Source organism: Hordeum vulgare, chromosome 6H, assembly GCF_904849725.1.
Source record: "Hordeum vulgare subsp. vulgare chromosome 6H, MorexV3_pseudomolecules_assembly, whole genome shotgun sequence".
In the NCBI taxonomy this organism is placed as follows: Eukaryota; Viridiplantae; Streptophyta; class Magnoliopsida; order Poales; family Poaceae; genus Hordeum; species Hordeum vulgare.
In genome coordinates, this window is record NC_058523.1 from 555519091 (window position 1) to 555545047 (window position 25957).

General features: G+C 45.7%; 1 protein-coding gene across 1 annotated transcript; it reads left to right on the forward strand.

Moving 5' to 3' along the window:
- The first annotated feature begins 2025 nt into the window (after window positions 1–2025).
- On the forward strand, window positions 2026–9899 carry LOC123403956 (putative aconitate hydratase, cytoplasmic). The gene is made up of 20 exons (XM_045097858.1): window positions 2026–2359; window positions 3401–3505; window positions 3928–4088; window positions 4170–4262; window positions 4397–4582; window positions 4688–4849; window positions 5314–5458; window positions 5562–5704; window positions 6409–6465; window positions 6549–6628; window positions 6720–6795; window positions 6887–7072; window positions 7161–7228; window positions 7310–7428; window positions 7518–7639; window positions 7738–7836; window positions 8309–8788; window positions 8897–8995; window positions 9088–9330; window positions 9446–9899. Exons 1-20 carry the CDS (start codon window positions 2104–2106, stop codon window positions 9518–9520), a joined length of 2955 nt encoding a protein of 984 aa, XP_044953793.1. The 5' UTR covers window positions 2026–2103; the 3' UTR covers window positions 9521–9899.
- Window positions 9900–25957: the final 16058 nt, after the last annotated feature.

The following is a 25957-nucleotide window of genomic DNA, read 5'->3' on the forward strand; positions in this document are numbered from 1 at the left end:
TGAAGCGGTGGCTTCACAATATCTGTGGATATGACATTCTTTCTTCGACATGGCTGGTTCTCATAATAATATCAGTGTTCTTCAGCGTTCTCCGGTGTTTGCAATGCTTGCACAAGGCGACTCCTCGGAGGTCAACTTTGAGGTCTATGGCCACCAATACAACAATGTATATTACTTAGCTGGTGGTATCTATCCTTAGTGGTCCACTCAGGTGAAGATCATACCCGATCCGCAAGGAGAGAAGAGACACATGTTTTACCAAATGCAGGAGAGTGCTGGGAAGGATGTATAGCATGCTTTCGTGTACTTCAATCTCAATGGATTTATCGTTCGAAAACCCTGCATTGACATGAAGCATGTAGAAGCTTCGGGAAGTGATGACTGCTTGTGTGACCATGCACAAGACGATCATGGAGGATGATCGTGATGATAGCATCTACGATCAAGTGTTTGATTTTCAAGGCGAAAATGTTGATCGTGAGCAGGCACCTCCCGCAACCTTCAAACACTTTGCCCATTTTCATCGTAAACTGCGTGATTCGCATGTACTCATGTCCAGCTTCACAATGACTTGGTTGAGCACATGTGCACTCACATTAGCAACCAGTGAATCTACCGGTTTAACTTTTTTTTTCATTTAAACAAATTTTGATTGGTTTGTAAGAGTATTTGATATTATGTTTATGGAAAAATCTAATTAGCGGTGCTCACGCTGTCTTTCTCGTGCAACGGGATGAAAAAACTCACGCACACGTCGCTATCATGCTATAGCACCACAACTGCGGGCATGCTTGCGCTGCTAGTGACTTTGTACGCTCATATTTGTGCTTCGCTACAGTATAATTGCACCTGCAACAGGTGGAGCTAAACTCCTACTTCGTTTTTTTATCAAGCTTCATGCTAGCTTAACACAATTAACCAAGTAGTCAAGCACAATAAAATTGGTCACTTGCACAATTAAAATTGATAATCAAGTGTAATTTTTTTGACAAGCTATATAGAATAAAACGACCAAGTCGACACAATTTAATTAATAATTAGTGTCCATTTTTTGGCAAGCTGTATGAAATAAAAATGACAACTTAGGTACAATTAGAAACTAATAACTAAGATATAGTTTTTTGACAACTAAGTTAATTAAATGTGGCTACTGAATGACTCATAATCTGACAACTAAATAATAGTAATCTGACAACTATCGATGAAAAAATATGGCAACATGTTAACATGGGATCTAGTTTCAAAGATCTCAATGTGAGAAAGGTAACGATAAAAGCGGATCGTTAATTGAATTTATAGTTTAAGAGATAAAACATTTTTAAAATTTAACATTAGAGAAATCTTTGTTGATGTCACCCTCGCGTATTAGTTTGCATGCATGAAATAAAACCGCCGCACCGAAAGGCACGGGTGCAATGCCGCTATGTACTAGCGTTTTATATGGCCATGGGCCGGCCGGGGCTTGGGCCAGGCCCTAAAAAGCTCACGACAGAAAACTGAGGCCCAGGCCCTACCATCGGGCCTACTTTGAAGCCCAAGCCCGACCCATATGTTAAAAAGCCCGTCAGGTTTGGGGCCGTGGGCCGGACATCTTCCTTAAAATCCTAATATATCAAAGCCCAAGCCCGGCTCGACCTTGCTGGTGGGCTCAAAACTTAGGCCCAAGCCCGACCCATGGGCAAGCCCATAGGGCCTGGATTTTGGGGCCGGGCCTGGGCGGGCCGATCGGGCGGGGCCGGAGATGCCCAGGTATAAGTGGCGTCCTATGTTTATTTTGATTGGGTTGTAATAAATCGCTCAACATAACACTATCCGTCTCCCAAGTCCCAATTAAGTCGAGACAACGGCTGACCTTTCCCGGTGGCGAAGGTCGGACGGACCAAGCCACCGCACACCGCAGGCAGAGCCCCTTGGCCCCTGACGCCAGTCACCCTCACCCACCCCGTGTGGCGGCCACGGGCCACGGCCCCCAAAACCCAACCGCGGTTAACCCCTGACCCGAGCCCAACCCCAGCACCCAAGGGTGGGTCACGTCTCACGGCGCGCCCGCATCTCGCACCAACCCCGGCGAATCGCACCGGCTCCCCCCGACCCCGTATATGTATGAAGCTGCTGCCTCCTCCGCCCGCCTACTCCTGCTCCTCCTCCGCCCCAGATCCCTCCGCCCGCCACCGCCTCCGCCTCCCACCGCCGCCCCAGCTTCCCCGCGCCTCCTTCCCTCCGCCCGCCTCGCGCCCGTTCGCCGGACCCCGCCGCGCCGCCCGACTGCGGTGCTCGCCGTCGTCCGCCGCGGTCAGGGGCAGGGGCAGCGTCGCGCCTGCCGCCCAGCGGTCCCAGCAGCGCAGGATGGCCGCCTCAGGTGCGTGCGTGCGTGTTCGCGTCGCTCCCGCCGATGCCGCCCACCGGCGTCCCACTTGTTTGAAATCGGAATTCCGGACGCCTGTATAGTGCATAGGCGCCTTCCGCCCCGCACGGAGAATCGAGATTCCGGGACGTAGAGTGATGCGCTGTTGTTTTTTTTGTTTCGCGTCGATCTGGCGCTGTTGATGACTAGATTTACTAGTAGTTCAGTCTCTGTGGCGTGCTGTCGAGTGGATTCGCTCCACTGCCGTACGGTAGCATCAGCCATGCCGGCAGATTCGAGTGGATTCGGTCCAGGCAGTTGACCTCGTGCTGCTGGGCTTGAGTAGGCGCGATTCTCTCTTCTCCCCAGTGGAGAAGACGTGGGGTGCTCTATGGATTCGGCCGGAGCCGCTCGGGCTATGTACCTATTAGTGGGCATCGATAGATGGATTCGGGTGCTTTATTCGAGACACATGTGTCCTGCCCTTTTCCTTGCCCATGTGTGCTTTCTGTGGTTTGAACTTTGAAGTAGCCAAGTGCACCTACTGTTGGGTGTGGATAGTCGTGCCAGTGCTAAACTATTGGTGCCACCATTTTACCCTGGAAGACGTCTGCCAGAGCAGGGGCACTTGGGTGCTGTAGAAACGCTAAGAGAGCGACTGGAGAGGAAGCTGGCGGATCCTCACTGAAGTTGATTGTCTTTCGAAGCTGCCAAAGGCGAGCTCGGCACGATGCCGTCAGAGGACGCCCAGACGCCTTAAAAACAATGGTGTTTTGTGTGTATGTGCATATTTCTACTACACAAGTATCTGTACTGGTCTTCTAGGGACATGTTAGACAAGCCTCCAACTCAAGGACCTACTCAATTGACTTGGAAGTCATTTGTTCATACCACATCCCCCATTTCTAAGCGGCTTCACAAGGAAAATAGATACGCACCTTTAGCAATTTATGACGTGTCTCGTACGACCATGGAACTAATGGGAGTACTGTTTTGTTAATGCGCTACACTTCATTTATGCTAATTACTCATCTTGTTGCTTGTCTTTCTGTGCAGGTACTGAGCATGCCTACAGCAATATTTTGACCAGCCTCCCTAAGCCCGGGGGTGGTGAATATGGGAAATTCTACAGCCTTCCTGCACTAAATGATCCAAGGATCGGTAATTCTTCTGCTTGCTTTCACAACTTTCTGTGTTTTCACTTTCTCCTTTGCGATTTACACTCTTATTTGGGTTGCATCTGTTCTGTTGAGTCTAATTCTTGCATCATTATAGACTTAGGAAAACTGTAACATGTGTAAGTCAACTCTGCATTCGGTCTCACTTCCCTTTGACTAGTTAGTGTTGCTGTTTGAAAATGATTTGCTTCAAATCATACTCTTCTTTAGAAAGCTATAATTGACTTGGACACAATAATATATTTTGCATCATAATATGTTAATTGCGACGTGCCCCCCTAATCCTACATCTATTGTGTGCAGTTTAAGCAGTTGCAAATCTATAGTTGGAACATAACTCATGCATATTAAAATTTGTCAGTGTTGTTATCAGACTGACATACTTTTTTTCCCGTTGTATATCAGATAAGCTGCCCTACTCTATCCGTATTCTTCTGGAGTCAGCTATCCGTAACTGTGATGGCTTCCAAGTTACCAAGAATGATGTCGAGAAAATTGTTGACTGGGAGAACACATCTCCGAAGTTGGCTGAGATACCTTTCAAGCCAGCACGAGTTCTGCTCCAGGTTTTGAACTGAAACATTCACAGTAAATCTCGCGGTTTCGATGTGCCTTTTGCTTATGATTGGTTTTATTTTACTCTCTAGGACTTCACTGGAGTCCCAGCAGTTGTTGATCTTGCAGCTATGCGTGATGCGTTGGCCAAGTTGGGCAGTGATGCGAACAAGATCAATCCATTGGTACACCTTATCTTCTTTGTCAACTGAAAAACTTGATCGGCTTGTGATCTTTGTTTTTCCATAGAAAAATATTTTGAGTAACAACCCATCTAGATTTATTTTTTCTGATATACATATTTCCATTTGGAGTGCAGGTTCCGGTGGATCTTGTTATTGACCACTCGGTGCAGGTGGATGTAGCAAGGTCGACCAATGCATTGCAGTCGAACATGGAGCTGGAATTTACCCGCAACAGAGAAAGATTTGGTTTTCTTAAATGGGGCTCAACTGCTTTCCACAACATGCTGGTTGTTCCCCCGGGTTCTGGTATTGTTCACCAGGTAGGTAAACACGCTGGATCAAAGGATATTTTCCATCGCCAACATGTCCGGTACCTGAACAACTCTTTATCTTTTTTTTTTTTCATATTTGTGTCCGTATTCCAGGTCAATCTCGAGTATCTTGGCAGAGTTGTTTTCAACACAGATGGCATCATGTACCCTGACAGCGTTGTTGGCACTGATTCACACACCACTATGATTGATGGTTTGGGTGTTGCTGGCTGGGGAGTTGGTGGTATTGAAGCAGAGGCTACAATGCTTGGGCAGGTAAATCTGCAGGGGAGCTCTGCCAACCTCAATAATAGTTATTAAGATCTTGTGATGAGAGGAAAAAAATGCACTAATGACGATCTCTTTGCAACACAACTATGTCCTAACATCCTTTTCTCGTACCTATATCACAGTGCCCTGTTTTTTTTCCTTAAAACAGTCTACTTCACTATCTTATGGTAATTTGATCGTGCAACTTGTCTTCACTTAGAATTTATTGGGTGTTTGGCTTGTGGAATCGGATGGTAACGGTCAATGTACAAAACGCATCTAGCCCACTTGTTCTTTTTGCACGTTTAAGGAATGAACTGGTTGGTTCGTCATGACCTCACCCCTCATAAGCATAAGATTAGTGGAAAGTGAGCGATTGAGGTTCAGCAGCATAATCTGATAAATGCTCACTTTTTTTTATCACCTTTTGATGTACCTCAAGTTAACCAATATATGATTTCCTTCTACAGCCCATGAGCATGGTTTTGCCTGGTGTGGTCGGGTTCAAGTTGACTGGAAAGCTAAGGAATGGTGTCACTGCCACCGACCTTGTTCTTACTGTTACCCAAATGCTAAGGAAGCATGGTGTTGTTGGCAAATTTGTCGAATTCCATGGTAAGTATTCGTTTTACACGATAGGATGCATGATGTCTTCATATAATTTGTTTGTTTGTTTGTTTCTTAATTGTTTTTTCTCCTTCTGTTCGTTTTTATTCAGGTGAAGGTATGGGCAAATTGTCTTTGGCTGATAGGGCCACAATTGCTAACATGTCACCAGAATATGGAGCTACCATGGGCTTCTTTCCTGTAGACCATGTGACATTAGATTATCTCAGATTGACTGGCCGAAGCGACGAAACTGTAGGTTCCACTATTGACAAACTCTTTTACCCATTCCAAACTTTGATATTTTCATAACGAGTACTCTTTGATAACCAAAACAAGCATAAAATATGTGTTACATTAAAACAGTAAGCAAATCATGACAGTTCTTCATCGCATTGGTATATATTTTGCGGTGGCATAAAATTCCCTGTGTTTTCCCAAATGGGGTGTTGATGGTTTTCTTTATTCCCCACCATACCACCACTCTATAGAAGCTGTGTGTGGGTGATATGAATTCAGTGTGCCCCGTGTGTAATTCTTTTGTTTAAACATGAAATTTTAGCTATATACTAAGAACTCTGTAGTCTTAAAGAGCTATAATTTGAGAACACCTATACCTAGAAGCTTTATTTGTTACTCTCAACTATTGTAATAAGCAGTCAAGCATATTACAACTGCCTTTCTATGCCCCACAAGGATAGGGATGAGGCATATTGCTCATGCTAGGGATATTTAGGTGGAATATTGCTCATGCAGTAGCTCCCAAGTTTCTGAAAGTTATAGTGCTATTGCTATCCTAGCCATTACTTTTTTATTGCCATCATTGGCGTTGTTGTGATATTGATTGAACTGGATGACATAATCTAATGAGCATGATTACTTATCTTCATTTGCATAATGTGGTATACCTGAGTTACTACCTGTATCATTCTGGAAACTGAATCTTACATTTGATTTAGGTTTCAATGATCGAAGCATATCTACGAGCTAATAATATGTTTGTTGACTATAATGAGGTATGCCTTTTTTTATGTTACGGACACTTGGATTTTAGTTTTTGTTTATCACGATATTGACATATCTGCATTCATGATGACAGCCTCAAGCAGAAAGAGTTTACTCTTCGAATCTTGCGCTGGACCTTGATGACGTAGAGCCTTGCATTTCTGGCCCAAAGAGGTATGACTATTAGTTTCATACTTGGATAGGTGTTCTGCTGATTGGGATGTGCATTACGATTTATGAAGTACTATCTGATTTACAACTGTAGGCCGCACGACCGTGTCACTTTGAAGGAAATGAAGTCAGATTGGCATGCTTGCCTCGACAACAAAGTCGGTTTCAAGGTAAGCTGTCGTCTATGTATCTTATGCCTTTTGCATTGGAATTTGCAATGTTGTATCTGACATTGTTCATGATACACGCAAAAAATGTCAGGGCTTTGCGGTGGCGAAGGAACAACAGGATAAGGTTGTGAAATTTGACTTTCATGGACAACCTGCTGAACTCAAGCATGGCAGTGTTGTTATAGCAGCAATTACTAGTTGCACAAACACATCAAATCCCAGCGTTATGCTTGGTGCTGCCCTTGTCGCAAAGAAAGCTTGCGAATTGGGTCTTGAGGTTTATTTCCTTCCCTAATATGCTCAGATTTTGTAGTACTTCACGCGTTTCTCTGCTTTCTGCTCACTGGAGTAATACTAATCTTCAGGTCAAACCATGGGTAAAGACAAGCCTTGCCCCTGGATCTGGGGTTGTCACTAAATACTTGCTAAAGAGGTATCTTTTTGTCCTCCACTAATTTCAATGTCACATCCAGCGTCATGTTTGAACAAAATTTGGTGATTTTTGATCACGCAGTGGCCTTCAAGAATACTTCAACAAGCAAGGATTCCATCTTGTTGGATATGGGTGTACCACGTGCATTGGCAATTCTGGTGATCTCGATGAATCTGTATCAGCTGTCATTACAGAAAATGGTATGTCTAGGATGCATCACATTGGATATTTTTAGCTAGCTGCAAGGAATTTGTGTTGTTAATTTACCGTTTGCTTTTTTGCTTCGTAGATGTTGTTGCTGCTGCTGTGTTGTCGGGCAACCGTAACTTTGAGGGGCGTGTGCACCCTTTAACTCGGGCTAATTACCTTGCTTCACCACCTCTGGTTGTTGCATATGCACTTGCTGGCACTGTAAGTCCATGACATAAATTTGGTCAAAGGGCTGGGCTTGGTTGAATATTTCTGTTGTTTTTGTGCTTTGGTTGCACGCTAAAATTTGTACTTTTCAGGTTGACATTGATTTTGAGAAGGAACCCATTGGTGTTGGAAAGGATGGCAAGGAAGTTTACTTCAGGGATATATGGCCCACAACTGAGGAAATTGCAGAGGTATATACTCCCTCCGTCCGCGAATAAGTGTGCATATAGAAATTTTAAGACAGATTATAAAGTGAAGTAAAAAACTGCATGGGAAAGATGCAAGCTATCATCTCTCTCATCTTTAATTACTCCACACCCAATGAGCTAAGCGCATGTAGAAAGTAAGGAGACCATGTGTTAAATGTTATTGGTCTTGATTACCGTGTGATGAGAGAGAAGCATTATTTCTCTACTTTATAGTGCATTGAGAAGATAGATGTACACTTTTTTATGGACAAATTTTAAAGCTAAATGTACACTTATTCATGGACGGAGGGAGTATATACTTGAGTAGCTTTCATCCCTCTGTATGTAAAATTTATGAGTTGTTCGAAAAAAAAATTATGAGTTGTTGCTATCATGCTGCCTGCCGCATTACATTGGATGTTTCTACCTACACTTCTATTCGTACTAAATGAATTTAAATGGTACCCCTCAACAGGTTGTTCAATCCAGTGTGCTGCCTGACATGTTCAGGAGCACATATGAGGCCATCACAAAAGGCAACCCAATGTGGAACCAGCTTCCTGTCCCAGAAGCATCGCTCTACTCATGGGATTCAAACTCCACTTACATCCATGAGCCCCCCTACTTCAAGGACATGACCATGTCCCCGCCTGGCCCACATGCGGTGAAGAATGCCTACTGCCTACTCAACTTTGGAGACAGCATTACCACGGATCATATTTCACCCGCAGGCAGCATCCACAGAGACAGTCCTGCTGCAAAGTATCTGCTTGAGCGTGGCGTCGACCGAAAAGACTTCAATTCGTATGGTAGCCGGCGTGGTAATGATGAGGTGATGGCAAGAGGAACATTTGCAAACATCAGGATTGTGAACAAGTTTTTGGGTGGAGAGGTTGGACCCAAGACTATTCATGTCCCCACAGGCGAGAAGCTCTCTGTCTTCGATGCAGCCCTGGTATGTTGCTAGTTAGTTGTATGTGATATATGTCTCCTCCTCATTGCTATTACTCCAGGTGGAGTAATTAATATTGCACATCTATATATGTATGTTGCCTTACTGCAGAAATACAAGTCTGAAGGTCATGATACGATCATTCTTGCTGGCGCCGAGTATGGGAGTGGCAGTTCTCGTGATTGGGCTGCCAAGGGACCAATGCTTCTCGTAAGTTGCAGATCTAGTGACTTATATTTCAGTCCTTGTACATATTTGGGAAACAACATCAAAAGTAAGTGTGTTTGTGCTATTATTTTCAGGGTGTGAAAGCGGTGATTGCCAAGAGCTTTGAGCGGATCCACCGAAGCAACTTGGTCGGGATGGGTATCATCCCGATGTGCTTCAAAGCCGGCGAGGATGCCGACTCACTCGGCCTTACTGGACATGAGCGCTACACCATTAACCTTCCCACCGACGTCGGCCAGATCCGTCCTGGCCAGGATGTGACCATCACCACGGAAGACGGGAAATCCTTCACTTGCATACTTCGCTTTGACACGGAGGTATATATATATATATATAAAGCTTGTTGGATCTTACTATCAGTCCTACAATTTTGTATGAACTGTGTCAGTTAGGAACTTCTCGGTTGGGTTGACACATTCTTTGTGCTTGCAGGTGGAGTTGGCCTACTACAACCATGGAGGCATCCTGCCCTATGTAATCCGCAACATGGCAGGAGCTCAGAACTAGGCGAACGCGGCCACATACCCTTTTCGACCTAGATGGCGGCATGGCAGTCTTGTTAGTGCCACCGTGGACATCAAGAGTTTGCTCATTATGTTGTGGCCTTATGAATAAACTGAAAATAAAGCTGGCATTTCCATGCCTGGCGTGGGCGCAGGTCGACTTGGGGGAGTTTGGTTGTGGTTATGAAACATGTGTTCATTTTGAACAAATCTTCAGTTGTGGTGGATTAAATTGGTAGAGCCTGGTGTACATTGCTTTGTGCTAAAAACATATTTAAACTGGTAGTAGTCTCGTGTATTTTTTTTAATCTTTTGCTCGACCAATCGACTGCCTGGTTTTGCATACCTGTAGTGACCTTTATTTACTAAAGTAAGTTACAAAAGTTAGGGTTCTCTTCGTTCCTTTATATAAAAGTGTATTTGTTTTTAATAAAATTTTACTTCCTCTGCTAGTTCTCCTCAATTATAATTATTTTGGTACGGAGGGAGTACAATGTAAGGTGCGTTTCTTGTAAATCCTTGTAATTCTTTTATTAGCCCTAAAAAAAGAAAGTATCCTTTCCATGATTGCCTTACTTTCTTAGATTCATTGATTTACTTGCCAATAATCAATAAATATGTCAAAAGTAATTTTGTTTTTTACATATCTATAATTATGTGTCTTGATCACTGTGTCAAAAATTATACAGCTTTACATAAAGGAATGGAAGGAGCATGTGCTTTTGTTTTTATTTCATTTTATCCTTGTTTTTCTCTTTTTCTGTCCCTGATGTTGCGCAAGAGAATGTATAGATTTAACCCAGCAATTATAAAATAACATATCCTGATAGCCACTATGATTATCATCCGCAAATCACACATGTTGCAAAGATGTATGCGTGAAATTATATTTCAAACTTTTTGACATTTTAAAATGTGTTTTAAATACATTTTTCAGAAAGTGGGTTCATATATATGCCCATGGTTCAAAACGCCCACACTCGATTTGATATTGCTACCGTTTCACCCAACATGCATTGCTAGTATTTAACAGAGTACAAATACAAGCGTTTGTTTATACGCGCATACATTCATCTCTACAAATCTTAATTCTATGAATATCTTTGAGAGACTGAACCGGCATATCATTTTGAGATTTATGAAGTCATCGTAGACACCTCTTCATCGACAAAAAACGTCTACTCCTACTAAATGCATATCAACGAATATCCAGAAATAAATTTAAAAATAATGCAAACAAGACTTAAACTTGATGGTCTGAAATATCACTGCCTCCTTGATCCAAGGTTGGTTTGCCTCCTTGATCCAAGGTTGGTTTGCTGCATTGCATGCGATCTTTATGGGAAATGTTTCTACCCGACGCGTCAGACGCACGTGGGCCGCGGGATCCATCGCCATCCATCACGCATCCCTCCCCTCCCTCCTCCACTCGCAGCCTCCCCGTCGCACGCCATGGCGTAGTCGCAGCTCCGACCACCCGCCCACATCGGCGGCATCGCAGCTCCTCCACCCAACCCGCACCACTGGTCGCCGCCACAACCGACTCTCTTGCCCCCCATAGATCTCCCTCTCTCTGTACATGTCGAAGGCGTAATTTGCTACATGCTTCAACCGGCATCGAAATTTGCTACAACCGGCCCGCATTTTGCTACCATCGGTGCACATTTTTCTACATCACATATGGCGTCACGATTTTTGCTCCATGACGAGTGTGGCTGCAACGGGCATGGCCGGTGAAGTTGCGTCCATGGCCGAAGGCGTAAATTGCTACATGCTTCAACCGGCATCGGAATTTGCTACAACCGGCACCACATTTTGCTACCACTGGTGTCGCATTTTGCTACATCACACATGGCATCGCGATTTTTTGCTACAACCAGTGTTTCATTTTGCTACGACCGACAACATGGCGAGCCACATCCCCTCTCTCAACTGCTCCATGGCGAGCGGAGGTGAGCTTTGTTGAACCGGTATGGGCCTAGCCCATCCACTTATCTCTTAGGGTCCAAGCCTATGTAAAGGGACTGACCTAGAAGGAGGCTCCAAGCCATCTGGTTCCTAGCCAGAGACGCCACACACACTGTAGACCAGCTCACGTGAGGTTCTGCTCTCCCTCTCGATCTCAACATGGTATCAGATTAGGCGAAGACAGCAGGGCGTGACGGGAGTGTGGCGGTGCCCGCAGACCTAGGAGCCAGAGGGGGCTCACCTCGGCGATTACTCCTCCCCCTCTTCCCCTTATCCCTTCTCTCTCCCTCTCGTGGTTGTGCGGTGGCTGGCCTCTCGCAGCTACAGGGGAGCTGCGCCAGTGGCTGCATGCGAGTGAGGCACACAAGGAGGCGGCGCGAGCTGCGTGGGTCTGCATGCGGGAGAGGCCGTAGAGGTGACTGGAGGGGGCAATTGCCTGGCAAAGACGAGCTGCTGGAGGGAAGCACGCGGCTACAAGCTGCGCATGAGCTGCGTGATAGGGGGAGCAGGCAGAGGAGCTGCAGCTACTTCTTGTTGATGCGTGTGTTGTGGTGCTGCTGGAGAAGAAGCGGATGCAGAGGAGGCGGTAGCTGCTGATTCTGCTGGTTAGGTCTCTGCTTCTCCCGATTCTGATATGAAGGTGTTATTGTTGCTGTCGTCGGAGGTTGTTGTGGCTAGAGAATAGTGTGTTGTGCTGCTGTTGCTGCTGTAGGTGGACAAGGTGATGTGTGGTGGAGTTTCTGCTCAACGGTGAAGGAGGGTTGGTGTTGCAGGCACTGCTTGCTGATGTGCAACTGCTATTTGAGGAAGAAGGGAGGTGTGGCTGCTACCTGCAGTTGTTGTTGCTGATTGTTGAGGAGAAGGATTTGAGGAGGAGAGCCTGATGCTCACGGAGAAGCCCTTCCTGATGGAGCAGGAGTCCGACAAGGGGTGTCGTTTTGTGGCCATCAAAGAACACTTTGGGGGGGCGATGTTGTTGCTAGCAGTCCCAAGAATATTGTTGTTCTAGAGGAGATGGGTGATACCATAGCTGCGGCTGGTGCTCACCATGCAGTCAAGGAGTCTCTAGGGAATGATGACAAGAGAAGGGGTGATGTGGAACCAGAGAAGAGTGGTGAGGACATTGCAGAGGGGGCCAGTGCAGGGTCAGAGAAGGAATACAACATGAGTGTAGCAGAGGCTGAGAGGCTCAGGGAGGAATTGGAAAGCCTCAAGAGGAAGGTGGAGGAAATCTAGGCCGGCAAGGAAACAACAGAGGGGGCGACACGTGAGAAGGATGCTCAAATCGTTAAGTTGAGGGCTGAGTTGGAGGAACTTCATGCTTTCATATCACGGCTCCAAACTGCAAGCTTGAATCGCTATGGAGATTATGCTCACTAGACCTCGAGTGATGAAGATAGTCCAGAAAAGTCGTCTCTTGGTGCTAATGAGAATGGTCTAGAATGGGTTCTAGACTCTCGAGCATCTAGGCATGTTGCGGGAAAATCCTGCATGTTCAAATCTTACAATAAGCATCCACCTTCTCATGCGAGCACTATACAAACTGTGGATGGCACAAAACAACATGTCATTGGAGTTGGTACAATAAAGTGCACTCTCATCATCTCCCTATCCTTAGTTTTACATGTGCCAGCTTTTCCTGTCAATCTGGTGTCTTTGAGTGCTCTCATTGATCAAATAGACTGTCGTGTTATCCTTGACAAATTCGGTTGCGAGATTAAGGATCGACAGACGAGGCAGACGGTTGGGACTGGCACCAGACGTAGGGGGCTCTGGTATGTGGACCACGGGGTGAAACTAGGCTTGATTTGTGTTGCGACCATGAAGGACAAGGAGAAGCAGGAGATGATCCATTACTGTAGGATGGGACATGTCTTGTTTGATAAAATGAGTAGAATATTTCCGGATGTTATGTGTGGAATAGGCAGGGCAAGCTGACATGTGATGCTTGTGAATATGCAAAACACACAAGAGCTACATATGTGAGTAAGGGGCTTAGGAGCATATCTCCTTTTATGCTCATTCATTTGGAGGTATGGAAGAGCCCAGTTGTGTCAGTGAATGGAATGAAGTACTTTGTTACCTTTATTGACTGCTATATTCGTATGACTTGGATTTATTTGATGCGTAATAAGGATGAGGTGTTCGACTGTTTTCAGGATTTCTATGCCTTGGTAAAGAACTAGTTTAAGGTGAGGTGCAGGTGATCACAAATCACAATGGCACAGAGCATGTGAACAACACCTTTGGTGCCTTCTTTTTTTTACCAAGGGATTCTTCATCAAACTTCTTGTCCGTACATCCCCCTCAAAATGGAGTGGCAGAAAGGAAGAATCGACATATTCTTGAGGTTGCTCGGTCGTTGATGTTTACCATGAATGTGACCAAGTTTTTGTGGAGTGAAGCAGTTATGACAACCACATACCTGATCAACCGGACACCTTCAAGAATAGTCGACATGAAATCGCTGTGTGAATTGCTGTTTGGAGAAAATAAGTTTGTTGTTCCCCCAAAGTTGTTTGGCACTACCTGCTTTGTTCGTGACCAGTGACGTTCTGTTGGTAAGCTAGATCCGCGGGCAGTGAAGTGTGTTTTTGGGGCTATGTTTCAAGTCAGCAGGGGTACAAATGTTCGTGTCCCTCTAAGAAGCGTCGATTTATTAGTATGGATGTCACTTTCAGGGAGTCTGAGCCATTCTATGGTGGGTCGACAGACCTAAGTCTGTTGTTTGCAGAGCTTGACCACTTACACTGTGTGCAGGACGCTCAAGAGGGGGAGAAGGCTATTTCTCATTCTCAGGATGATTCTGTGGGCACTAACACTCATGAGGATGTACATGTTCAAGTCCAGCCAATTGTTGGTACAATTCCGGTTGGTACTCTCACAGATGGTGATGTGCATGTCCACGTTCATCCAACAATGGGTTCCATTCATGGTAATCTCGAGGTTCCTGTTCGGGATCGATGGCACACGAACACCTTGGTGTACTCTCGACGACAACCACACGTGCAAGGGGAGCAGCAAGGAAGTGAGGCAAGAGTGCAGGGGGCAGCAAGGCAGTGAAGGAAGAGTGCAGGAGGAGCAGCAAGACAGCGAGACAAGCTCATCTGACACAGTGGAGCTGCCCATTGCATTGTGAAAGGCTACACGTGAAGCAGCAAGAAAGGGTGAAATAGCAAGGAAGGCTCTACCGAAGGATGATGCTTGCGATGATCTTGATATTGGCAATTTTGTGTCTTATAAGGCCTTGTCACCCTCATACAAGGCATTTGTTGCCTCCCTTCAAACTGTGTCAATTCCAAAGGATTGGAAGGCTGCAAAGCAAGATTCGAAGTTGCATGAAGCGGTGATAGAAGAGTTGGAAGCACTAAGGAAAAAACAAGACATGTGTGCCAACCACATTGCGGGTAGAAAAGAAAGGAGTGAGTTGTAAGTGGATCTATACAGTGAAGCAGAATCCTAAAGGGAAGGTGGAACAGTATAATGCCAGATTGGTCGCTAGCGGATATAGTCAAACTTATGGAATTGACTATGATGAGACGTTTGCTCCCGTGGCAAAGATGAACACAGTAAGGATATTTGTTTGGTGTGCTGCAAACTTTGGGTGGAAGTTGCATCAATTAGATGTCAAGAATGCCTTCTTGCATGGTGAGTTGCAAGAAGTGTACATGGAGATACCACCAGGTTTTGGTACTTGAGAGACTACGGGGAAGGTATGCAGGCTGAAAATTCCTTGTATGGACTGAAGCAATCACCAAGGGCATGGTTTGATAGGTTCAGACGTGTTGTCCGTGGTATGGGGTATGGTCAGTGTAATGGTGACCATACTATGTTCTACAAACACTCTGATCGGAAGGTCGCCATTCTTGTTGTTTATGTGGATGGCATTATCATCACTAGAGATGATAAGGGGGAAATAGAGAGACTGAAGGGTTGTTTGAGCAAGGAGTTTGAGGTAAAGGATTTGGGTAATCTAAAATACTTTCTTGGCATTGAAGTGGCTCAGACAGATAAGGGAATCTCTTTGTGCCAACGAAAACACACCTTGGATCTCTTGAGTGACGTGGGCATGATGGGATGTAGTACTGCACCTACTCCGATTGAATAAAATCACCAAGTGACGGCACAGTCAGGAGACCTAGTGAATAAGGAAGATTATCAGAAATTGGTTGGGATGTTGTTATACTTGTGTCATACCGGACGTGACATTACATATGCTGTGGGGGTGGTTGTTGGGGAACGTCGCATGGGAAACAAAAAATTTCCTACGCGCACGAAGACCTATCATGATGATGTCCATCTACGAGGGGGATTTCAGATCTACGTACCCTTGTAGATCGCACAGCAGGAAGCATTAATAAACGCGGTTGATGTAGTGGAACGTCCTCACGTCCCTCGATCCGCCCCGCGAATCGTCCCACGATCCGTCCAGCGATCCGTCCCACGATCCGCTCCGATCTAGTGCCGAACGGACGGCACCTCCGCGTTCAGCACACGTATAGCTCGACGAAGATCTCGGCCTTCTTGATCCAGCAAGAGAGACAGAGAGGTAGATGAGTTCTCTGGCAGCGTGACGGCACTCCGGAGGTTGGTGGTGATCATATCTCAGCAGGGCTCCGCCCGAGCTCCGCAGAAACGCGATATAGAGGAAAAACCGTGGAGGTATGTGGTCGGGCTGCCGTGGCAAAAGTTGTCTCAAATCAGCCCTAATACCTCAGTATATATAGGAGGGAGGGGAGGGGCCTTGCCTTGAGGCTCAAGGAGCCCCAAGGGGTTCAGCCGAAGGGGGGGGGGGAGGAATTCTCCTCCAATCCTAGTCCAACTAGGATTGGAAGGTGGAGTCCTTCCCTTCCTTCCCACTTCCCCTTTTTTTTTCTTTCTCTTTGATTTTTCTTATCTCCTGTGCATGGGCCTTCTTGGGCTTGCCCACCAGCCCACTAAGGGCTGGTGCGACACCCCTAAGGCCTATGGGCTTCCCCGGGGTGGGCTGCCCCCCCCCCCCCCGGTGAACATCCGGAACCCATTCGTCACTCCCGCTACATTCCGGGTAATGCTGAAAACTTTCCGGTAATCAAATGAGGTCATCCTATATATCAATCTTCGTCTCCGGACCATTCTGGAAACCCTCGTGACGTCCGTGATATCATCTGGGACTCCGAACAACATTCGTTAACCAACCATATAACTCAAATACGCATAAAACAACGCCGAACCTTAAGTGTGCACACTCTGCGGGTTCGAGAACTATGTAGACATGACCCGAGGGACTCCTCGGTCAATATCCAATAGCGGGACCTGGATGCCCATATTAGATCCTACATATTCTACGAATATCTTATCGTTTGAACCTCAGTGCCAAGGATTCATATAATCCCGTATGTCATTCCCTTTGTCCTTCGGTATGTTACTTGTCCGGATTCGATCGTCGGTATCCGCATACCTATTTCAATCTCGTTTACCGGCAAGTCTCTTTACTCGTTCCGTAATACAAGATCCCATGACTTACAATAAGTCACATTGCTTGCAAGGCTTATGTGTGATGTTGTATTACCGAGTGGGCCCCGAGATACCTCTCCGTCACACGGAGTGACAAATCCCAGTCTTGATCCATACTAACTCAACAGGCACCTTCGAAGATACATGTAGAGCATCTTTATAGTCACCCAGTTACGTTGTGACGTTTGATACACACAAGGTATTCCTCTGGTGCCAGTGAGTTATATGATCTCATGGTCATAGGAATAAATACTTGACACGCAGAAAATAGTAGCAACAAAATGACACGATCAACATGCTACGTCTATTAGTTTGGGTCTAGTCCATCACATGATTCACCCAATGATGTGATCCAGTTATCAAGCAACAACACCTTGTACATAGCCAGAAGACCCTCACTATCCTTGATCAACTAGCTAGCCAATTAGAGGCTTGCTAGGGACAGTGTTTTGTCTATGTATCCACACATGTATCTAAGTCTTCATTCAATACAATTATAGCATGGATAATAAACGATTATCTTGATACAAGAATTATAATAATAACTTATTTATCAATGCTTCTAGGGCATAATTCCAACAGTCTCCCACTTGCACTAGAGTCAATAATCTAGCCCTCACATCACCATGCGAATTACATTGTAATAAATCTAACACCCATGCCGTTCTGGTGTTGATCATGCTTTGCCTGTGGAAGAGGTTTAGTTAGCGGGTCTGCCAAATTCAGATCCGTGTGCACTTTGCATATATTCACGTCCTCCTCCTCAACGTAGTCGCGGATGAAGTTGAAGCGTCGTTTGATGTGTCTGGTCTTCTTGTGAAACTGTGGTTCCTTTGGTAAGGCAATGGCACCCGTGTTGTCACAAAACAAGGTTATTGGATTCAGTGTGCTCGGCACCACTCCAAGATCCGTCATGAACTGCTTCATCTAGACACCCTCCTTAGCCGCCTGCGAGGCAGCCATGTACTCCGCTTCACATGTAGAATCATCTATGACGCTTTGCTTGGAACTGCACCAGCTTACCGCACCCACATTAAGAATAAATACGTATCTGATCTGCGACTTAGAGTCGTCCGGATCTGTGTCAAAGCTTGCATCGACGTAACCTTTTACGGCGAGCACTTCGTCACCTCCATACACGAGAAACATCTCCTTAGTCCTTTTCAGGTACTTCAGGATATTCTTGACCGCCGTCCAGTGATCCACTCCTGGATTACTCTGGAACCTGCCTGCCATACTTATGGCCAGGCTAACGTCCGGTCTAGTGCACATCATTGCATACATGATAGAACCTATGGTTGAAGCATAGGGGACGGCTCTCATATGCTCGCTATCTTTATCAGTTGCTGGGCACTGAGTCTTACTCAATCTCGTACTTTGTAAAACTGGCAAGAACCCCTTCTTGGACTGTTCCATTTTGAACCTCTTCAAAACTTTATCAAGGTACGTGCTTTGTGAAAGTCCTATCAGGCGTTTTGATCTATCACTATAGATCTTAATGCCTAGAATGTAAGCAGCTTCTCCTAGGTCCTTCATAGAGAAACTTTTATTCAAGTAATCGTTTATGCTCTCCAAAAACTCCACATTGTTTCCAATCAGCAATATTAGAAACGCCACAGAGCTCCCACTCACTTTCTTGTAAATACAAGATTCTCCAACCACCTGTATAAACCCAAATGCTTTGATCACCTCATCAAAGTGTTTATTCCAACTCCGAGATGCTTGCACCAGTCCATAAATGGATCGCTGGAGCTTGCACACTTTGTTAGCATTTTTAGGATCGACAAAACCTTTGGGTTGCATCATATACAACTCTTCCTTAAGGAAACCGTTAAGGAACGCTGTTTTGACATCCATCTGCCAGATTTCATAATCGAAAAATGCAGCTATTGCTAACATGATTCGAACGGACTTAAGCATCACTACGAGTGAGAAAGTCTCATCGTAGTCAATTCCTTGAACTTGTGAAAAACCCTTTGCCACAAGTCGAGCTTTATAAATGGTCACATTACCGTCAGCGTCCGTCTTCTTCTTAAAGATCCATTTGTTCTGAATAGCCTTGCGGCCTTCAGGTAATACTTCCAAAGTCCACACTTTGTTTTCATACATAGATCCTATCTCGGACTTCATGGCCTCCAGCCATTTGTTGGAATCCGGGCCCACCATTGCTTCTTCATAATTCGCACGCTCATTGTTGTCTAACAACATAATTGATAAGACTGGATTACCGTACCACTTTGGAGCAGTACGCGATCTCGTCGACCTGCGAGGTACGATAGAAACTTGATCCGGAGTTTCATGATCATCATCATTAACTTCCTCCTCAACCGGCGTCGCAACGACAGGGGTTTCCCCTTGCCCTGCGCCACCATCCATAGGGATGAGAGGTTCGACAACCTCATCAAGTTCTATCTTCCTCCCACTCAATTCTCTCGAGAGAAACTCCTTCTCGAGAAAAGCTCCGTTCTTAGCAACAGACACTTTGCCCTCGGATTTGAGATAGAAGGTATACCCAACTGTCTCTTTCGGGTAACATATGAAGACGCACTTTTCCGCTTTGGGTTCCAGCTTTTCAGGCTGAAGCTTTTTGACATAAGCATCACATCCCCAAACTTTAAGAAACGACAACTTTGGTCTTTTGCCATACCACAGTTCGTATGGTGTCGTCTCAACGGATTTTGATGGTGCCCTATTTAAAGTGAATGCAGTTGTTTCTAATGCATAACCCCAAAACGATAACGGCAAATCGGTAAGAGACATCATAGATCGCACAATCTCTAATAAAGTACGATTACGACGTTCGGACACACCATTACGCTGTGGTGTTCCAGGCGGTGTCAAACGTGAAACAATTCCACATTGTCTTAAGTGAGCACCAAACTCGAAACTCACATATTCACCCCCACGATCAGACCGTAGGAACTTGATCTTCTTGTTACGATGATTTTTAACTTCACTCTGAAATTGCTTGAACTTTTCAAATGTTTCGAACTTGTGCTTAATCAAGTAGAAATAACCATATCTACTCAAATCGTCAGTGAAGGTGAGAAAATAACGATATCCGCCGTGTGCCTCCACACTCATCGGACCACACACATCGGTATGTATGATTTCCAACAAGTCACTTGCACGCTTCATTGTTCCGGAGAATGGAGTTTTAGTCATCTTGCCCATGAGGCATGGTTCGCACGTGTCAAGTGAATCAAAGTCAAGTGACTCCAAAAGTCCATCGGTATGGAGTTTCTTCATGCGGTTTACACCAATATGACCTAAGCGGCAGTGCCATAAAAATATGGCGCTATCATTGTTAACTCTAACTCTTTTGGTCTCAATGTTATGTATATGTGTATTATCACTATCAAGATTCAATATGAACAATCCTCTCACATTGGGTGCATGACCATAAAAGATATTACTCATAGAAATAGAACAACCATTATTCTCTGACTTAAACGAGTAACCGTCTCGCAATAAACAAGATCCAGATATAATATTCATGCTTAATGCAGGCACTAAATAACAATTATTTAAGTTCATAACTAATTCTGATGGTAACTGAAGTGAAACTGTGCCGACGGCGATTGCATCAACTTGGAAGCATTTCCCACGCGCATCGTCACTTCATCCTTTGCCAGCCTTAGCTTATTCCGCAGTTCCTGTTTCGAGTTGCAAATATGAGCAACAGAACCGGTTTCGAATACCCAGGCACTACTACGAGAGCTGGTTAAGTACACATCAATAACATGTATATTGAATATACCTGATTTTTCTTTGGCCGCCTTCTTATCAGCCAGATACTTGGGGCAGTTGCGCTTCCAGTGACCCATACCCTTGCAATAATAGCACTTCGTTTCAGGCTTAGGTCCAGCTTTGGGTTTCTTCGTCGGATTGGCAACAGGCTTGCCGCTCTTCTTCGAATTACCCTTCTTTCCTTTGTCGTTTCTCTTGAAACTAGTGGTCTTATTCACCATCAACACTTGATGCTCTTTACGGAGTTCTGACTCTGCGACTTTCAGCATCGCGAATAACTCGCCGGGTGACTTGTTCATCCCTTGCATGTTATAGTTCAACACGAAGCCCTTATAGCTTGGTGGCAGTGACTGAAGAATTCTATCAGTGATAGCCTCTTGCGGGAGTTCAATCCCCAGCTCAGCTAGACGGTTTGAGTACCCAGACATTTTGAGCACATGTTCACTGACAGACGAATTCTCCTCCATCTTGCAAGCATAGAATTTATCGGAGGTCTCATACCTCTCGATCCGGACGTTCTTCTGAAAGATAAACTTCAACTCTTGTAACATCTCATATGCTCCATGACGCTCAAAGCGACGTTGAAGTCCCGACTCTAAGCCATACAAGACTGCACATTGAACTACTAAGTAGTCCTCCTTACGTGTTAACCAAGCGTTCTTAACATCTTGGTCAGCCGTAGCGGGTGGTTCATCTCCTAGCGCAACATTAAGGACATAATCCTTCTTCCCATCTTACAGGAGCAACTTAAGATTACGAGCCCAGTCTACAAAGTTGCTTCCATCATCTTTCAACTTAGCTTTCTCTAGGAACGTATTAAAATTCAGGGTGACTGTCGCGTGAGCCATTGATCTACAACACAAATATATTCAAAGTGGACTTAGACTATGTTCAAGATAATTAGAGTTTAACTTAATCAAATTACTTGCTAAACTCTCACTCAAAAAGTACATCTCTCTAGTCATTTGAGTGGTTCATGATCCAATTCCTCTAGCTCAAGTCCGGTCATCACGTGTGTGACATCCTCGACTTTTGCTACAGTAATTATTGTAATTAAGCTACAGTGATCACCCGCTAATGATGCCACGTCATCGAATTCCCATCTCAGACCCGCGTTGATTCGAGTCTGTCCGGATCCAAAATTTGAAAACAAGGGAAAAATACTTTATAAGTTCATTACAAATATTAAGAAGGATATATATAAAAAAGGAAAGTATTAAAAATAATAATGATAAAATAAAGTATAATAAAAGAAAGTGTTTAAAAAGAAAAAAATGAAATAGTAAAATAAATAATAAAAGAAAGAAAATAAATTAGAAAGAAGAAAATAATAATAAAAAAAGAAGCAACCCCCACCCCGAGGCCGAGCAGGGCCAAAGGGCCCAGCTGGCCAGCCCACCCGCGCCCCTGATCCAAACCCTAGTCCCCCCTGGCGAGCAGCCCCTCCCCTCGCTACTCCCTCCCCCCCTGAGCGCCGCCGCCAGCCTCCCCCTCGTGGGGGGCCCCACCCTCACCCCTACGAGAGCCCCCCTCTCTCGGTCCTCTCCCCCACCCCCACCGACACTCCCTCCCGCAGCCCCCATCTCCCTCCCACGACAGAGCCCCTCACCCCCACGACCCTCTCTGCTCCCGTCGCCTTCCCCCCTCCCAGATCCTCCCGCCGGCGGCCTTCCTCCCCCCCCCCCCCCCCGCCGGCGAGCAGCCCTCCCACCGGCGAGCCACCCCGGGGCCCCTCCCTCCATCCTCTCCACCGGCCTCCCTCGGCCCCTTCACCACGCCGGCGAGCCCCTCCCCCACCGGGCCTCCCCTACGCCTCTTCCTCGCCGGATCCGGCCGGTTCCCCCTCGCCGGCGCGTCACCACCATCACGCCCGTCTTCACCGGAGCCGCGTCACCGTCGTCACCTTCACCTTCGTGCGAACTCCGGCTTCATCGGGCCGTCTCGTCACCGTCGGTGAGCCCCTCTTCGGGCTCCTCCCACCATGTCGATCTCCTCGCCGTCCCGGTTCCGTTCCGGCAAACGGGACTTCGATCCGTCGACGGTAGACTCCGGTACGGAGATTTGAACTTTTGGTTCTTCTAGGTGGAGTTAGCAGAGAGTTGTTCTGTGTGTGTTAACAAAGAGAGAGAGATGAGAGTTTTGAGAGAAAATGAATAAAAAATAAATGATGTATTAGACGCGTATGTATGTATGTATGTATGAGATGCGATGTATGTATTTGCGTATATGGATATTTAGAGGAATACGACATTTGAATGATTATGTATTTGTGATTAATAGAATGAGTAAATGGCCTTAGGCCACTTACCGGTGGGGCCAACGCACCCGATGTCTATGACAGGGAGGCCCCACGCGATAATTAAAAATAATAATTAAAAATAATGTTTTTATTAAATGAATAAATAAATAGATATATTAGTTAAATTAATTAATTAGAATAATTAGAGTATGACACGTGGGTCCCCCACTAAATTAATCTGATTAATTAATAATTAATCTTAAATAAAACTTGTGCCTATGACGTTCGGGACCCGCTGGTCAGTTGACCAGTCAAACGTTGATGTGAGCATGACATCGCGATGATGTCATAATGGGATTTTATTAAAATATTTAAATCTGTTTTTAATTCTTAAATAATTAATAAAACTTTAAAAATTAATATTAAATAATCCGTAAGTCAGATCAAAATATTTTCAACATGAAAGTTGATCAGCAAAACGAGACGAACCCGGATACACGCCCCGTTCGTCTGTCACGCGTCCCTAGCATAACAAACTTGGAACTTTTCCTCCGTTTCCAGTGTAACCGGTAGTAGCCCGAGACCCGGAAAATATCGTCAGATATTCTTCCGACCCGTCTATGACGGATGTTGCTCCGTTAGTTCATGTCTAGCCTGCATCTTGTCATGTGAGGCTTTGTGTTGCATCGGTGCTATTATTTATTGTTTCTTCCCCCTCTTCTTACCGGTAGACCCCGAGACTGACGCTGCTGCCGGGTACATCTACGACCCTGCCGATCAGTCCTTTGCCGCAGAGCAGCAAGGCAAGCAAACTCCCCTTGATCATTCCTATATCGCCTATGTCTTTCTTCCTACTGCTTGCATTAGTATTTTTGCTACTGTTGTAGTTAGCTCCTATATCTGATGCATAGCCTGTTTTTGATGAACTGCTAATTTCAGTCCTGTACCTTTAATCTGCTTAGTATAGGTGGAGCAGTCATCCCCTCTGACCCCGTAGTTCAGTTGCCCCGCTTGTTTTCAAATCTCGATCTCTGATCGACGAGCCAGACCCGACACAACACATTCACCCCCCTTTGTTGTACGACACTACAGAGATACTATCGGGTACCGAGGGTGACACCTCACTAAGTACTCCTGATGATATCTCTGTAGTATAGCTAGTCGGTCGTGGTTATCGAGGGTGATTCCTCTTTCACCATTCCTGATGACGTCTCTCTCGTGCCACCCCGCGAGTGTGGGACCCCCGAGGGTGATTCCTCTAAGCCCACCTTGACGGGTACATCGTTCGGAATCCAACGAGGGTGATACCTCGGATTCCCACCGATGTTACAACCACACAGTTACTCGACCATGTTACTGGGATCATTGGTGATTAGTTGTAAGACGGGTGGATTCCCGTGAGATTGTGTTGGTGGCCTAATTAAAATGCTAATGGATTTGGGTATTTGATCTGGGTTGGTCGGAGACCTTTTCGCACTAATCGGCTATGCGGGAAGAATTATGGGTACTCGGCGTCGCGGTATCAGCCGAAGCTTTTCAGATGCCAGCAGTGTAGCGGCGCGCGCCCGAGTGGTCCTGAGATGCATCGCGCTTGTGATTAAGGGAAGCTAGGACTGACGTCGGCCGCCCACGCCACGTGCAGGAGCGTGAAGGGGAACTGGGCCCATGAACCCTTTGTGCTTAGGATTTAGACCGGCGGGCTGGCCTCTCTGATTAGTCTTAGGTGGGGCTGCGACGTGTCGATATTCCGAGGCCGGGCAGGACCCAGAAAAGTATGTCCGGCCAGAGTGTTATCGAGCATGACGGGAAATGTGGTGCACCCCTGCAGGGATGATAATTAACTATTCGGATAGCCGTGTCCACGGTTACAGGACGACTTCGAGTTGTGCCCCGATCTTTTACAACTACAATTGTTACTTAACTGGAATTAGTTTGCCTCGGGATTGCTTCCTTGCAGGGAGTCGAGGGAGGATCTTTAGGCGTGACCTCACTTTAATATTGTTGTAACAATATGACTATTATTGTGTTACCCCTGTTCTACTCTCGTCTATTGCTGCAAGACCCTGAAGATGCTAGTCTTCGATAGGACTAGGCCTTCTCTCTCTATTCTCGCATTGCTGCAGTCAGTCCACATATAACCCCCCTTCTTTGATACTGATGCATAATTAGAATAGTTCTGATGTAAGACTTGCGAGTACTTTGGATGAGTACTCACCGCTGCTTTGCCCCCCCCTTGTCCCCTTGATCCGTTTGCTGCGACCAGATGATGGAGCCCAGGAGATGGAGGTCTCCGCTGCCGACGACTGCTACCCCGACGGTGCCTACTACTATGTGGAGGCCGCTGATGATCAAGAGTAGTTAGGAGGTTCCCAGGCAGGAGGCCTCGCCTCGTTCGATCGTTGTATCTTTTGTGCTAGCCTTCTCTAAGGCACCCCATGTTTTATGTCTGTACTCAGATATTTGTTGCTTCCGCTGACTCGTGTGTTTATCGAGCTTTCGTAATCTAGCCCTCGAGGCCCCTGGCTTGTAATATGAAGCTGATGTTATTTTATTTGTGTCTAGAGTTGTGTTGTGATATCTTCCCGTGAGTCCTTGGGTTTGGTCGTACGCATTTGCGTGTATGATTAGCGTACGATTAAGCCGAGGGCGTCACAACGTGAGTTGAGGATAGTTTCAGTGGTAAGCATCCCTATGCTAATCATATCAACTATATGATTCATGATCGATCTTTCGATCTCATGTGTTCCGAGGCCATATCTGCACATGCTAGGCTCGTCAAGCTTAACCCGAGTGTTCCGCGTGTGCAACTATTTTGCACCGGTTGTATGTGAACGTTGAGTCTATCATACCCGATCATCACGTGGTGTCTCGAAACGACGAATTGTAGCAACGGTGCACAGTCGGGGAGAACACAATTTCGTCTTGAAATTTTAGTGAGAGATCACCTCATAATGCTACCGTCGTTCTAAGCAAAATAAGGTGCATAAA

Coding starts and splice junctions, on each gene's coding strand:
- LOC123403956 (XM_045097858.1), top strand. CDS start 2,104: ATGAAGCTGCTGCCTCCTCCGCCCGCCTACTCCTGCTCCTCCTCCGCC. Junction 2,360..3,400: donor GCGCAGGATGGCCGCCTCAG/GTGCGTGCGTGC, acceptor CTTTCTGTGCAG/GTACTGAGCATGCCTACAGC. Junction 4,089..4,169: donor CAGCACGAGTTCTGCTCCAG/GTTTTGAACTGA, acceptor TTTACTCTCTAG/GACTTCACTGGAGTCCCAGC.